Below are 13073 nucleotides of genomic sequence, written 5' to 3'. Positions count from 1 at the left end.
GAGACTTGGAAATCATGGCATTTGGGAGGCTGCTACCAGGCAGGCTTCTTCCAATTTATTTAACAGGCTACAGTCAGCATCAATCCCCAAAGCAGACAGCTGATCTGAAGGAGGGAGCAGCCAAATAGGAAGGATTCTGGGAGCAGAGGTGTGATGGAATGGGAATAGAGCTCAAAATTACTCCACAATTCATCTCACCTTGCAGCTTAGCTGTGTTTCTGATGCACAGGAAGAAAACTTATTTCATCTCAAAATCAATTGTGACTTCTGAAATCTGGGAAGAGGAGGTTTAGAAAAGTTCAGGATAATTTCAAAGAGGAATTCCATTGTTTGAAGCTTTTCCAGGTCTCTTAGGAACAGGCTGGACTGATATTCCTGTGAATAGGGCTCACTCACTCTCACAAGAAGCTCTGCAGTTCCTGTGAGCATTTTCATAACTTCTGCACCTGGTAGGAAACACTGAGGTGGGCAGACAAGTTTGGGTTTAGCTGGGGTATATTCTCTGATCTAGAGTCCAATTCGCAGAAATCTGAGGAAAGGCAGGCAGAGGAGACCTGGAACAGTTTGACCTGCACCAAGAATGTAAGAATACCTAAAACTGAAACTTGACGACCAAACAACCTCAAGTCCTAAAAGATTTTTACTCATTCTTCTCCCTGTTTCTTTTTGCCTTCTTCCTCCTGCTCAGTGGAAAGCAATCACCCTTCCTTAGAGGTAGCATCACTGTTGTAGGAGTACCATGAACACAACCTGCCTAGCACCACATTCTCAAGCTTTAAAGTGCAATTCCCCTCAGAGAAATAACAGTTTAAAGGTACATTGTCACCACACACACACCTGCTCCCTGGGGGACTTCATTATCCCTCTAAAGTGCAGTGAAGGAACACCAGCTCCAAGGAACACCCCCTCCAAGTGTTGTCCTTCAGTCATGCCTGCTTAAGTTTCCTGATAAAAACACATATTTGCATGGTCATTAGGAGAGAGGTTGGAAGGAGGGAGCTTTATAAGCTCTCACTTTATGCCTAAAGACCAAAAGTACCAAATTAGTTCTTCTTTTTTTTTTTCTTTTTTTTTTTTTTTTTTAAATAAATGCTGCAGCTAGACAAGTAACTGGTTTTCACGCTTCAGGGTTTCAGCTGTTCACCTGCAAGAAGTGCAATAGCTGCACTTTTCACTGCTCATTAATATCTGTGCTCTGCTGTACAGCTCCAGGACTGATGGAGGTCTCTGCACCTTGAACCAGCACCAGTGCAGGGATTTGGCCTGCATTTCCCATTCCCCAGAACCCTTCCCCACGTGCACCATAGCTGGTTGTATTCCCAGCTCCCACCTCCCCTGGTGCTACAGCTCTGAAGCTGTTTATTGAGATTGCTGGCTTTAGCACAGCAGCTAACACGACTGGAATCCAAATCAAACCAGCAGCTCTCCCGAGAGACAGCTCCTTAAACAGCACCCAAAACATCCATCCTCAGGTCCTCTCAGCTCCTCCTTTAGTGAGTCTGCATCTCCCCATCACCACAAGTTCCCTTAAGCACAAGTGACAAGGTCACCTACTCAAACATTATCCTGTCACCCATTAACCAGAGTTAGGCTGGAACTCCTCTCCCTTTTAAGAGCCTTTCTCTTCCTTTTTAAGCTGTGGCCAGTGGTGCACACAAATAGGGGATCTGAAAATGTGTCAGGTTAATAATGAAGGAAAGGCCTGCTTTCTCCCCCTGTTTTTTTTTTTTACTAGCAGCAGCCTCTGCTTCTCAGAGAACCTCCTCCCTCAAAGATGCCAATGGTGGCATTTTTTAGTCTAAGCTTTACAGAATAACCACACTGTTTAGAAAATAACTCGGGTCTCTGGAGTTCTCACTTTCTCCATTTGTCAGTAGAAAACTAGACATTTCCTCAAAATATACAATAAAATAGCCTCTAGCAATAGCCTGCAATGTTTCTCTTTACAATACTTTTATGAGCACGAGCGTGGTCTCCTGGGAGTGCTTTCATAATCATTTATACAAATGACAGAAAACTAGGACAATGAGAAGCAAAAAGGAAAATACAGCCATCATGCACCCAGTTGCTTTGAATAGTTTGCGGAAAAAATGGTTTTCTCTGTGGCAAAGAGTTCTCCTCACTTGCAGGCCTAAATCAGGGGATCACAACCTTTCTAATGTGGGACAGGAAGCTGCTCCCAGAGCAATTCAGTGCTCACACTCCCTCTTGGCTCTCTTACTGCTCCAGGACAGTTCTCTGAGCCAGAGGTGTATTCTACATACATTAAAATATCATGTGGTTAGAAAGGTAATACCCAAAAAAGATATCCTGCCAGGGGGACATGTGTCCAGTTCTTAACTACCTTCCTGTCCTTCCTTCCCAGCACAGTTTGTCCCATCTGAGGGAATTCGTGGTGCTCTGCATGAGAGGCAGCTTGCAGGAGAACCTACAGCAGCTCCTTTCATTGCTGCTGCTCTGGGAGGCTGTCACCTGCTCCCAGAGGGTTGGCATTAGGTAAGAGTAATGTTGCTCTTTGAAAATAAACCATAAAATTGCTGTAAAAACTTGTTTCTTCTGTACATTCTAAATTTCTACCTGTGTGGGGATGGAGAAGGAGCTGTCGACTCCTATCTGCACAAACAACAAGGCAAGAAGGTACTGAAAGAAAATCCATTTCTTCCAACACTTCCCCCCTCTCCTTTTCTTTTCAATACAAATTCAATCCTCTGTATACAAGGAGGGGTGAACTGGTGCAGCACAACATAATGGAACAGTTTCATTTCACTGAGAGTCTCCAGAAGGCAGAGTCCTTGGGAGACCAAAGACAAGAGAAGGACAGACTTTACAGTCTGTTCCCTGCGCCACCAGAAACACATTTCCTGTCTTGGTTCACCCAGCCTCCAGAATAAATTAATAAATAAATAAATGAATTTATGGAGCAACACATCCAAGAAGCAGCAAGCAAAAACGCATCCCAGAGGGGTGCTAAAGCATATAATAGTTACATTTGTCTTCCTGGATATACCTTGGTACAAGGCTACAAAAAAGGAGGGAGGATCATTTGTTGTGCTCAGGTTTTAAGAGATTTCTGAGTAGATATGTTAAGCTTGCATGATGTTAACAAAACCTACCGGAACACAGGCAGCTTTTCCTTTCTGGGAGAAGAGTCTTTTTTACCAAAGCAGTATGGAGGCACTTAGGAAGTGGTGATGCAAGTGAGTATGGATTTTACTTCAGGATAAATTCCAGGCAACTTTTCTACTGCTTCCCCTTCCTTGTCCAGCCATATACAAGCTGGGTTTTTTGTTATTTCAGAACAGATTAGAGGGATTTGATCATTCAGTGTTCATATTACTGCCTCAAGCACTTGCACCACCACTGCCTTCAGAGGCAGGTATCTAGCCAGGGTAAATCATACCAGTCCAGAGAGGCTGCCAAAGGTAGAATGGAAGAGGTTTGCTGGAACAAACACATCTTCCCTAGGAAAGCTTGGATGGGGGGATGCTGTGAGAATGAGAACAGCAGACCTAGAGTTTGTGGATCAAAGAAAGGCAGCAGAAGATATAAAGAGATTAAAATGTTTTTCTTCGTTGCTCTGTGTTTGATATCCAAACTAAAAACAGACAACTGAACAAAACACCACCACGAAAAGTACCAGTACAAATCATTCCATATCTGCCTCTTCTCATATATATATATATATATATATATATATATATATATATATATATGTATATATATAGGGACACAATGATAGTCCCTAAAATATGTTTTAGGTCACAGTGTTATGGCATTGGAGTCAACAACATGCTTCCCTAAAGGAAACTGGTTGAGTTGCTGTCTAGACTTCACTCTTGAGTGTGAGCATGACATAAGACAGGGAACTGCTGACAAAGAAACAAGACTGGCACTTGGGACATCCAAGTTTTATTCTCAAATTTCTCCAAGCAAATAATTTCTCACCCACTTGTTATCTCTTTCTCAGCATGATTGGAAGCTTTTAGGGTTGTGGAGCTCCTCAGCAGTTACCCAGCATAATGGGACCCCAAGTATTTATCAGGGTCTTTGGCTAACCCTGGCACACAAAAGTCAAACAGCGTTTCTAAGGAAGGTTCTCTGCTGAGAGGCTGAATACAAGAAAATTGAATGAGAACTCAAAGGTATCCCAAGTGCCACCAGTTCACAGTCTAAAGGAAAAAAAAAAAAAAGCCAAACTGACTGGATCTGGCCAAGTACCTCTGGCTGGTCTTTAACTGAAAAGAAAAGCAATCTTTGCAAAGTGATAAAGCCACCCAAGAATGGCTGCAGTTGTTTCTTTTAAATGAACCAGAGAGAACAGATGGTCTCCCCTCATACTGTCACAAAGGTCAAAATTAGCCACCTCTAAGACTAGCAGGTTCTTGAAATGCTCAAAAGCTTGTGTCTGGTCCTTATGACTAATCCACTCTCCCAAACAAGAAAGGTCAAATGAAGAACATCCCTACAAAAACTGCAACTATTCTAAGCCATGGCTGATGTGTAATGCACTCAGACATGGTGTCAACAGCTGCTCCTAAAATGCAGTAAGTCAGCCTTTCAAAAGAGTATGTCAGCTTTCACTGTTAGAGCTTTCATATGGATCACATTTACTCCCCAGTGTTTAAAAATATCATTTTTAAGCATAGAAAATATAAAATGTTTTCCTTACACATTTTGTCCCTTTCACCCAGGCAGCTGCCAAAGAATGTCTCATGTATTTATCTGGTAGCAAAACATCCTAGCCCTTCTTTCACTTTCCTTTTCACATGCTGACAGCTAAACCAAAGTCGGGCCTGTGCTTTCTGAAGTCAGGTACAAATGAGGAATTTCTGGTCCATTTCACACTTATGCCTCTGAACCCAGTCAGCCTTCCAGAGAGCTGTGGGGTCACGAGTTTTGCCCAACAGACAGGGCACAGAGACACTGGGTGACTCTCCTTTGGTCCTGTAACAGGCATGTGGGTACAAATCCCCTAACCATCCCCTACTCTAATCACCAATCTCCCTTGGATACTGTCATTTCAATAAAAAGCCCTATTGGAAATGACAGGTGAAGAAAGCAGCCCAAGCATGAAATTCACTCTAAAGTATATTAATAGAAGGTTGCCAGACGAAATGGCACAAGGCATTTGATCGCATCATCTCAGGCTTGTTGTTCATGCCCCTTTGCATCTGGCTGCGTGATTCCTGCCAGATTCTTGGCTGGAGGAGCAGAGGAGGATTTGCCTGCCTTCCCTAACCCGTGCCGGGCTCAGCTGCAATCATGCAGAGCACTGAAAGAAATCCCTTTGAGTTGGGATTCATTCCGAACATGTAAAACCCAAATGACTGCTTCTCCAAAGTGAATCCCATTTCACAGCAAGTAGGTTATTAGTGTGGAACTCCATACAAGTAGCCTGCATTCAAAAGCCCTCTGCATTATTAATAGAAGATGAGCTTTTGACATCAAAGGAGAACCATTATGTATGCTAAACGGTGGCAAAAATTGTACCCGCACTTCAAACCTTTTCAGCGCTTTGTCCCTTGTAAATCAATCAAGGTTGACAGATGCTTTAAGGAGAGTAATCTTTTCAATGATACTGTCAATGGATAACATAATGGAACATTGTCTCTGTGCTGTGTGAAGACATGGAGCTAGTCAATTATGGACAACACTTCATGCAGCCGCCAGTTTTCACTTGAAGTGCTGCTGCTGAAGTATTATAATCCCAACAAATGGCCACAGCAGCATACAATGTAAATGAGACCTCCTGAAGCTTTGGAAAATTCATTAGTAACAACAGTGGTCCATTCCCACACTTTCAAACACCAGCCTGGTAATGTTAACGATGCACTTCCCCCCTTCCCTTTGAGCAAGCAGCAGGGCATATTTACATACACTATTTTAAGTCCTCAGCACATTCCCTCCCCCCCCCCTCCCTATTTTGGATTCCCTTCCTCTCTTCACCTGATATTTCCAACGAGTCACATAACCCACATGTCTGGAGGCTGGAAACAAGAAAACAGACCTTCCTACTTGGGAACGTGTCGTCATTTCACACATGTCAGACGCTTTGTGGCTGTCCCTTTTTCCAACACTTCTGTCTGCTCAGCTGCCCTGGGAAGAATGGCCTGGATGGATGGCAGGGGAAAAGCTTCCAGCCTCAAGAGACCAGTGGGATGTCAGGGGGAAGTTGAATGTACCCAGTGCCAGCAGCACCTAGGTAGAACTCTGCTCAAGAGTCAAAAGGGAGACTGTGCTGCTTATTTAGTTATTGTCTTCTATTTCCTAAGTCATTTTCTCAAAGATTTTCCCATTGTCAACCAAGGCTTGTGCTAAGAGGAACACTTAATCTCCCGCAGCAGCAGAGAGAAATCCCGCACTTGAGCACAGAATCTCTAAACTCCTGTCAATTGCAGGTTTTCATTGCTATTATCTGTGAATGCCCCTTACCCTTAATGTGTTATAGAAACAACCAGGTGCAGACCAGAAACTCAATCACTGAGGTCTCCTTGGGTAAGAGCAAGCTGTTCCTTGAACCCAACTTCCCCTTTCCCACTCTCCAAGCTTTAAGTATTGGACAATTGAAAATCCTCTCGCAGAACAGTTTTCTATGGTAATATCAAAGAATTTCAAAATTATACATTCCCTTTGCCACAACTTTCAACAGATGTTATCATCTTTTCTTTCAAACTTATTAATTTTACTTCTATTTGTTAGCATATTATTATTTAGAATATACAAGTAAAATCTTTGACAAATTAATATAATATTGTTCAACTTTATTGGAACAATAAAGTTGATCCAGTTGATCAAAAGATCTGAGAAAAATAGGATGTGCCAGTAATTCAGAACCAAAGGTTATTAAACAGAAGATGAAAAACCTGCTTTTTTTCATGTGTCTGATGACATATATAAGATCACAGCTTACCACTGCTGGATAAGGCAAGGATAAGAGGGAAGATGGTAGCTAATGACAAAAATTTTAAGTAGGTTTTCATTCATACTAAAATAAAATTCACTCAATCAAATAAAGCCAGAGATTTCTCATAAAGAAAAAAAAAGAGAAAAACTAGGAAAAAATAATTAAGAAAAACGGACTTACATAAGAGAAGTCTTCAGCATTCTGACAGAGTAGCTTGGGAAAAACAGCCTGTCGCTGAAATCTTTCCTCATCTTCAAAGATGTTCCCATACATGAAGCCATTCATCATGGTGGAGTGGGCATGGATGTCAATATAGAACTCCAGGTTAATCTTCTGTTGAGAGAAAACAACAACAACAAAACATTCAGCACGAGATAAATCATAACTGAGTTATGCAGGTGAAGCCTCCCATAAATCCAGTCCTGCCATTCTTGAACCCATCCATGGTGCCAGCATCAGGGAGCCACGCTGAAGATCTCACTGTGATGCATACAACCATTCCTGCCTCTCTGTGGGGGCATGTGAAATAGAACAAAGGACCATGACAGACATTTCTTTACCTTTTATTGAGAATATTGGAACATTTTGCACAGGACACTGTGCAAAATAGAGCCAAACCATCCTTCACTGTGATACAGGGCTTACTGCCAGTGATAAAAATACACACCTTCCAGTTCTAGAGCATGATTATTTGGGTATAGCTTTGCCATCTCGGCACAGTTCTGCACTGAATTATGCAGATGTTCCCTTCTGCCAGGTGAAACAGGCTCAAAATTGTGTAAAAAAGACTCCAGTATTTCCTGTGGAGTTTATTTCCGTGTATAAGGAGAAATACTGCAAATACTTTGTCTTCTTCCCCTTTCTAGCAGTAACTCAACAGAACAACTCTCCAAAGCGAGTGCCTGGAATACCTCTCTTCTTGTAGCTCCCTAAGGGATTCTGCACCAACTCTTGATTTAAAAGAAGACAGCAGGACCTCCTAGCACAGAAATTCCTGCTCTGCCCATACCCTTCCCAGGGCATCAGTGGGAAAGAGGGAATGTTCACCTGGATCCCTACACACAGTGCCATCAGCAGCACTGTCCAGCACTAAAGAGTGATACCAGAGCAGATGCCACTGAATTACCCAGTTTCCCCAAACTCTTACAACTTCTGGCCCTGAACAAATGACGTGACAAGCCCATCCCTGTCCCCTGGCCAGCACGGGGCCATTGGGGCTGTGCTGGTGCCCAGAGCTCAGGTGTCCCTGCCTCAGGAGAGGGCTGGAGAAGAGCTCTGTTGGCAGCACGATGCTCGTGGTGCTTCTCCCTGTAGTGAAGCAGTGCAGGCAGCTCTGCAGCCCCAGGCCTCTCCTGCACACACAGCTTGCTGGGCTGCTGGGGAACGCCGAGCTATGGGACAGAGCAGAGTGACAGGAAGGCAGGCTGGGTCGTGCAGTTCATGTGACAGCAGCCTCAGCTCTTCTAGAGCCTCTGATGGGGGGAGAACATCATTTGGTATGTGACACTAATATAATAGAGATTTACTTTCCCCTGGCAGAAAACCAGTGTACAATACACAGCGACTGCTCACTTTAATTAAACAGCCTAGAGAGAGTAATAATGTATCTTATTAAGCCTCTGCTATGTTAAAATGTTAGCTAATGCAATATCAATATCTGACCATGCTTCATAGGAAAGGGAACATTTGATTGTGTTTGACTCTAATACAATGAATTGTTTGCTCCTGCCAAAACATTCTGCTGTGCTAGAGAGGACCAGCCCTGCAATAAAGCACACATCTGCTATTTGGAGATACAGCACTGAGGAGAAAGATTAGCGTTGACAGGCTGAAACACCACACAGGATTTTCTTCCTCTCCAAGCATACAGAAATTAAAAACCAAGATTAAGTAATACTATTTTCATGAGATAATTTCCCCATCACAAACAGAATTTGATGAGATCAGATGCACACTGGCATATCACCATAAAACAGAACATGTTGTAGAGTCTCAAAACAGTGATTTGATGAAGTGAGCAGATAATCTAGTTAAACTGGGTATTTGTAAAGCATGAATGTCCTTCACACAGAAGTCAGTGACCTAAGTCATACTTATTTTAGAACAACCAGACAGAATTCTTTACAGGAACATAGTTACTAACATAAAATAATCGAGAAGCACGGTGAGATATATAACAATGGACTAGAATAATTTGTGACTTAAGACAAATAAAATGGCTGGTGTAACCTGCAGGATTTGTGGTATGTCATGGTGTACTTATTCATTCATGGTTTTCAAGTATTTCCAAAAGAAAGTGGCCACAAACAGATGCAGAGGCACAGATTACTAAGATAATTTTCCACAGGCTATCCAGCAAGAAATTCACCTGCAGAACATGAGTGACCTGAGCCTCAGCTTAGTATTCAATTATCAATTTATCCAGTCTAACACAGTGTCACTGGAGTATTTTCTAAACTCTCCTAGGACATTCACTCAAAAAAATTGTTGGTAGAAGTGTCACAGAGAATATTAGAAAGTCTCCTGGTGTGCTGAAATTCCCTTGAAGATCTTTTCTTGTTCACTAAAACTATTTTCAAATAATCTGGTAGCAATGGTTATTTGTGAGGGAACAGTGTCCTTCACAGATGTCCCCTTCACCTAAAGATTAAGCTTCCAGATCCCTTATTTGGAAGCTGTTGCATTAAACAGGTAGCTCATCACCCAAACAAGTGTTAAAAAACATTTTTCAAGTCATCCATTTCAAGATACTTAAAACATAATTTCTTAAGTTAGCCCACAATGACTATTCATCTGGGGTTTTTTTCTGGTCTTTGTTCCTTAGCCTCCAAATTAATGCATAAAAATCTCTATTTCACACATTCCTGTGCACTAAATTTAGTCCAAACTTGCAACTGTCCATCCTATTCAGCATGTTTTTAAACATTGCTAGAGTAATTGCTAGTTAGATGTACCACTTCCAGACACTGCTGTGTGTGAGCAGAAAAGCATTTCAGTGTTTCACATTTCTCCTCCTCACATTCATTACTTTATCAAAGGGAAACATGTTCAGCATTATCCATTACAGAACAAAATAATTCAGTGCATTGTTGATATAACACATGAGTTCCTAATGGAAAAAGTCCTCTTATTCCCAGGCACAAAGTTATTGTGGCCTTAAAATGGACAATTACAGCTCAGTCACTGGGACATTAAAAGTTTGCCACCACGTGCCTTGAGTGGTAGACCAAGCAGCAGAGAATTTGCTGGCACTCAAGCTTCACAAGAATTATGCTATGCTCCCAAACAATAATGGTATTTCTGCTTCCTCTTCAGATTCATAGGTGCTTTACATGTAGGAACTGCTTCCCCCACTGCTACACAACAAATTGAAGGAGGGGAATAAAGTTTTATATTTCAGTTGAAGTATTCTGGAAGGTTTTGACATAATTAACTAATCTCCAGCAATTCAGGTCGGATCACAGAATTAACATTTTATGAAATATATTATGTCACCTACTGATGGCAATTTCAGCAAAGTCAGCAGAGAGGTGACCTCCTGAAATTGTTGCTCTTGGAGATAGGAGAACTTTAGTGGGAGAATTAAGTAAATAAACATATGTTTGCATTTACATGAGCACATGCAAACACACTTAACCCACTGCTATCTGCTGTCATGCCCCAGGGGTATCTGCCAGTACCTACACACCACAACCCATCCCCACCAGGGCTTCTCTTGCTGCAGAACCTGCAAGTGAGAGAGGGAATAAATTTAGAAGTGGTTCAAAGTCTCATAGTCACATTTTCTATAGCTTTTATGCAGAAAATAATTAATAACTAGACTCCAATGGCTCTGGATGCCACAGCTGCCTTCTGAGAGACTTACCAGTTGCATCCTACAATTCGATATTAAGCTCACCATTTTCTGCTTTAGCGGTAGAATGCAAAATTATTCAGATGCCTTATAAAAGTCATCATGCAATTTAATTCTCTCAAGTGTCTTTTCTTTGTGCTTACAAGCAGTGGCAGAGTTTTCCTCTCTCACACTGTTTCTTAAGTAAAGCTGTAATTACCTGGATGACCCAGGTTACAGAGCTCCAGAAAACAAAGGCAGACTTGGTCTTTCTTTTCTCTGAGTCTCAAAACAGAAATCACTTGCTAGACTGACACAGACAATGATTGAACCCCACTTCTTTGGAAAGAAAAGATTCTCTCCCTTGAATAGAATGGTTTTTATCTCTTCTTGCCACTTACCATATAAACCTAGCATAAATAAACAAGCAAATGAATTTCTGCTCTAAAGTTCATTTGAATCCCTATTGTTGTGACATGCATTTTCCTACTGAGTCAGTCTGAAGTTTTTGTCAGCTTGAGAAATGGATATATATACATATAAAATTCATACATATAAATTAGGGGGTGGTGAAAATGAAAGAAATAATGAATTAGGAAAAAGAACTCGCATTGTCAAGAGAGGAAATAGTTAAAGTATTACAGAAGTTAGTTCATGATGGCACAGAAAGTTTTGAAAAAATGTATTCCCACTTGCCTGCACTTTTATTTCCTTCACTGAATGCCTTTTGGAAGGTCAGTAATTAAAGAGTGATAGGAAAGAACTATGTTAATAGCTAGTGCTGATGTGACCACACTTAGACTCTGAACAGTGCAATTATGACTCTTAAGAAAACAGAGGTTTAATAAATAAATAAATAGAAGTCAGTAAATGCTGTAATAAAAGGATAAATGTGTATTGAGCCCAGAACATGAGCCACTAGAGAGACAAGTGATGCAGGAAGAAGCCAGCTCTGTCCACCAGCTGTCACTTCAATATGGATTTTATTAATTCTTGGGCATAGCAATTGGTTTAGAGAGAGGCATCCAAAAGCCTTCTCCACTCCAATATTTCATATAGGGGATGGGGTAAACTCCTTGCAATGTTTTACACAAGCTACTAAACCATGGGCTGTCATTTGTTGCAAGGAAGGGAACAGCCTCCAGGCAGAGTTTGTGCTCTTGCTGCTAAACCACTGCTTGGAGTAAACGGACATTCAACAGCTGGCTCAGCAGATGGAGTTTGCCCCTTTTCATTCAGAAGACATTCAGAAATTCCCAGAAGAATGTCTCCTTTGATGCTTCCTCAGGTATCTCTCTGAAGAAAAATTCCTCAAATAATCTCTCAAAAGAAAATTTTGCATGTGTTTCTAAGACATCCCTTTTGACATCAACACATTGCTACCTCAGGATTAGTTATTTTGGCAACACTTGCAGTGGTGACACCAGAAAACACAGGAGCACAAAGTTCTCCTAAGGAAAATGAAGGAAAACTGAGTATTCAGTATCACATGGCAGCAGTCCACATTCAGCTACAAAAAACCACTCCTTCCCCTTTCAGCATGATTGAATTGTGCCTGGTGCTTTGAATTGCTCTTTGGAGATGTGTGACACTTGTCTCTTCTGGCTTTCCAAGGGAACATGAGGTGGGATTCAAACTGTCTGGATATGGTACACACATTTTTCAAGCTTGAAATGCCTGCATTTGAATGCCTGGTAAGATGAATTTTAACCAAATTACTCTTCTTAGCTCTACCTTCTCCCCATATTTCCCCTGCCACCCTAAAAAAGCATTAAATTCTTCCACATTTTCCTCTACTATCCTTTATATAACCTTTGACAAGTTAGTCCTACAGAACCATCCTCAGTTTTTTTAGACAATGCAAACCACACTTTGTTAGAGGCACTATTTCAGATTTATTCCACTCCCCTTTTGTAACCATAGGGACAACATCTTTCTCCTTCCATTCATCGTCTCACAGACCACCTGCTCATTCACCTCTGTAAACACCATGGCAACAAAGCATTTATTTACACAAGAAATTAATAGTAGGAAAGGGAGTTACTATTTTTAAAAACCTTAAGCAGAAAAAGGTTTCCTCATCTTTCTTCCAGAGAAAGGAACATGCCAGTTCAGAACCACTCTTGTTCTCACTGATATGAAGCACAAAAGACATTTTTGCTTTTTCTGTAGACACCTTTACAGTCTGACAATGTCTTTCAAGTGTCCCTTGCCAACACTGATGTTGACCTTCCAGCAACTCTACATAACACTTCAAGCATTTTTTTTCAGAACATTTCAATGATATTCCAAGAGCTGTTGTCTCTCAGAATGAACCACTCCAACCCAATTGCTATT

General features: G+C 41.4%; 1 protein-coding gene across 2 annotated transcripts in view; it reads right to left on the bottom strand.

Moving 5' to 3' along the window:
• BEND5 (BEN domain containing 5) overlaps positions 1-13073 on the bottom strand; it is an 878609-nt gene that overhangs the window by 86075 nt on the left and 779461 nt on the right. For both annotated transcript variants that reach the window (XM_072932490.1, XM_030278790.4), the window contains one exon: positions 7085-7237. In XM_072932490.1, the coding sequence (XP_072788591.1) occupies positions 7085-7237 (153 nt within the window). The remainder of the gene's footprint in view (positions 1-7084; positions 7238-13073) is intronic.

This window comes from Taeniopygia guttata, chromosome 8 (assembly GCF_048771995.1).
Source record: "Taeniopygia guttata chromosome 8, bTaeGut7.mat, whole genome shotgun sequence".
NCBI lineage: Eukaryota > Metazoa > Chordata > Aves > Passeriformes > Estrildidae > Taeniopygia > Taeniopygia guttata.
This window is presented reverse-complemented; position numbering and strand designations above follow the sequence as displayed.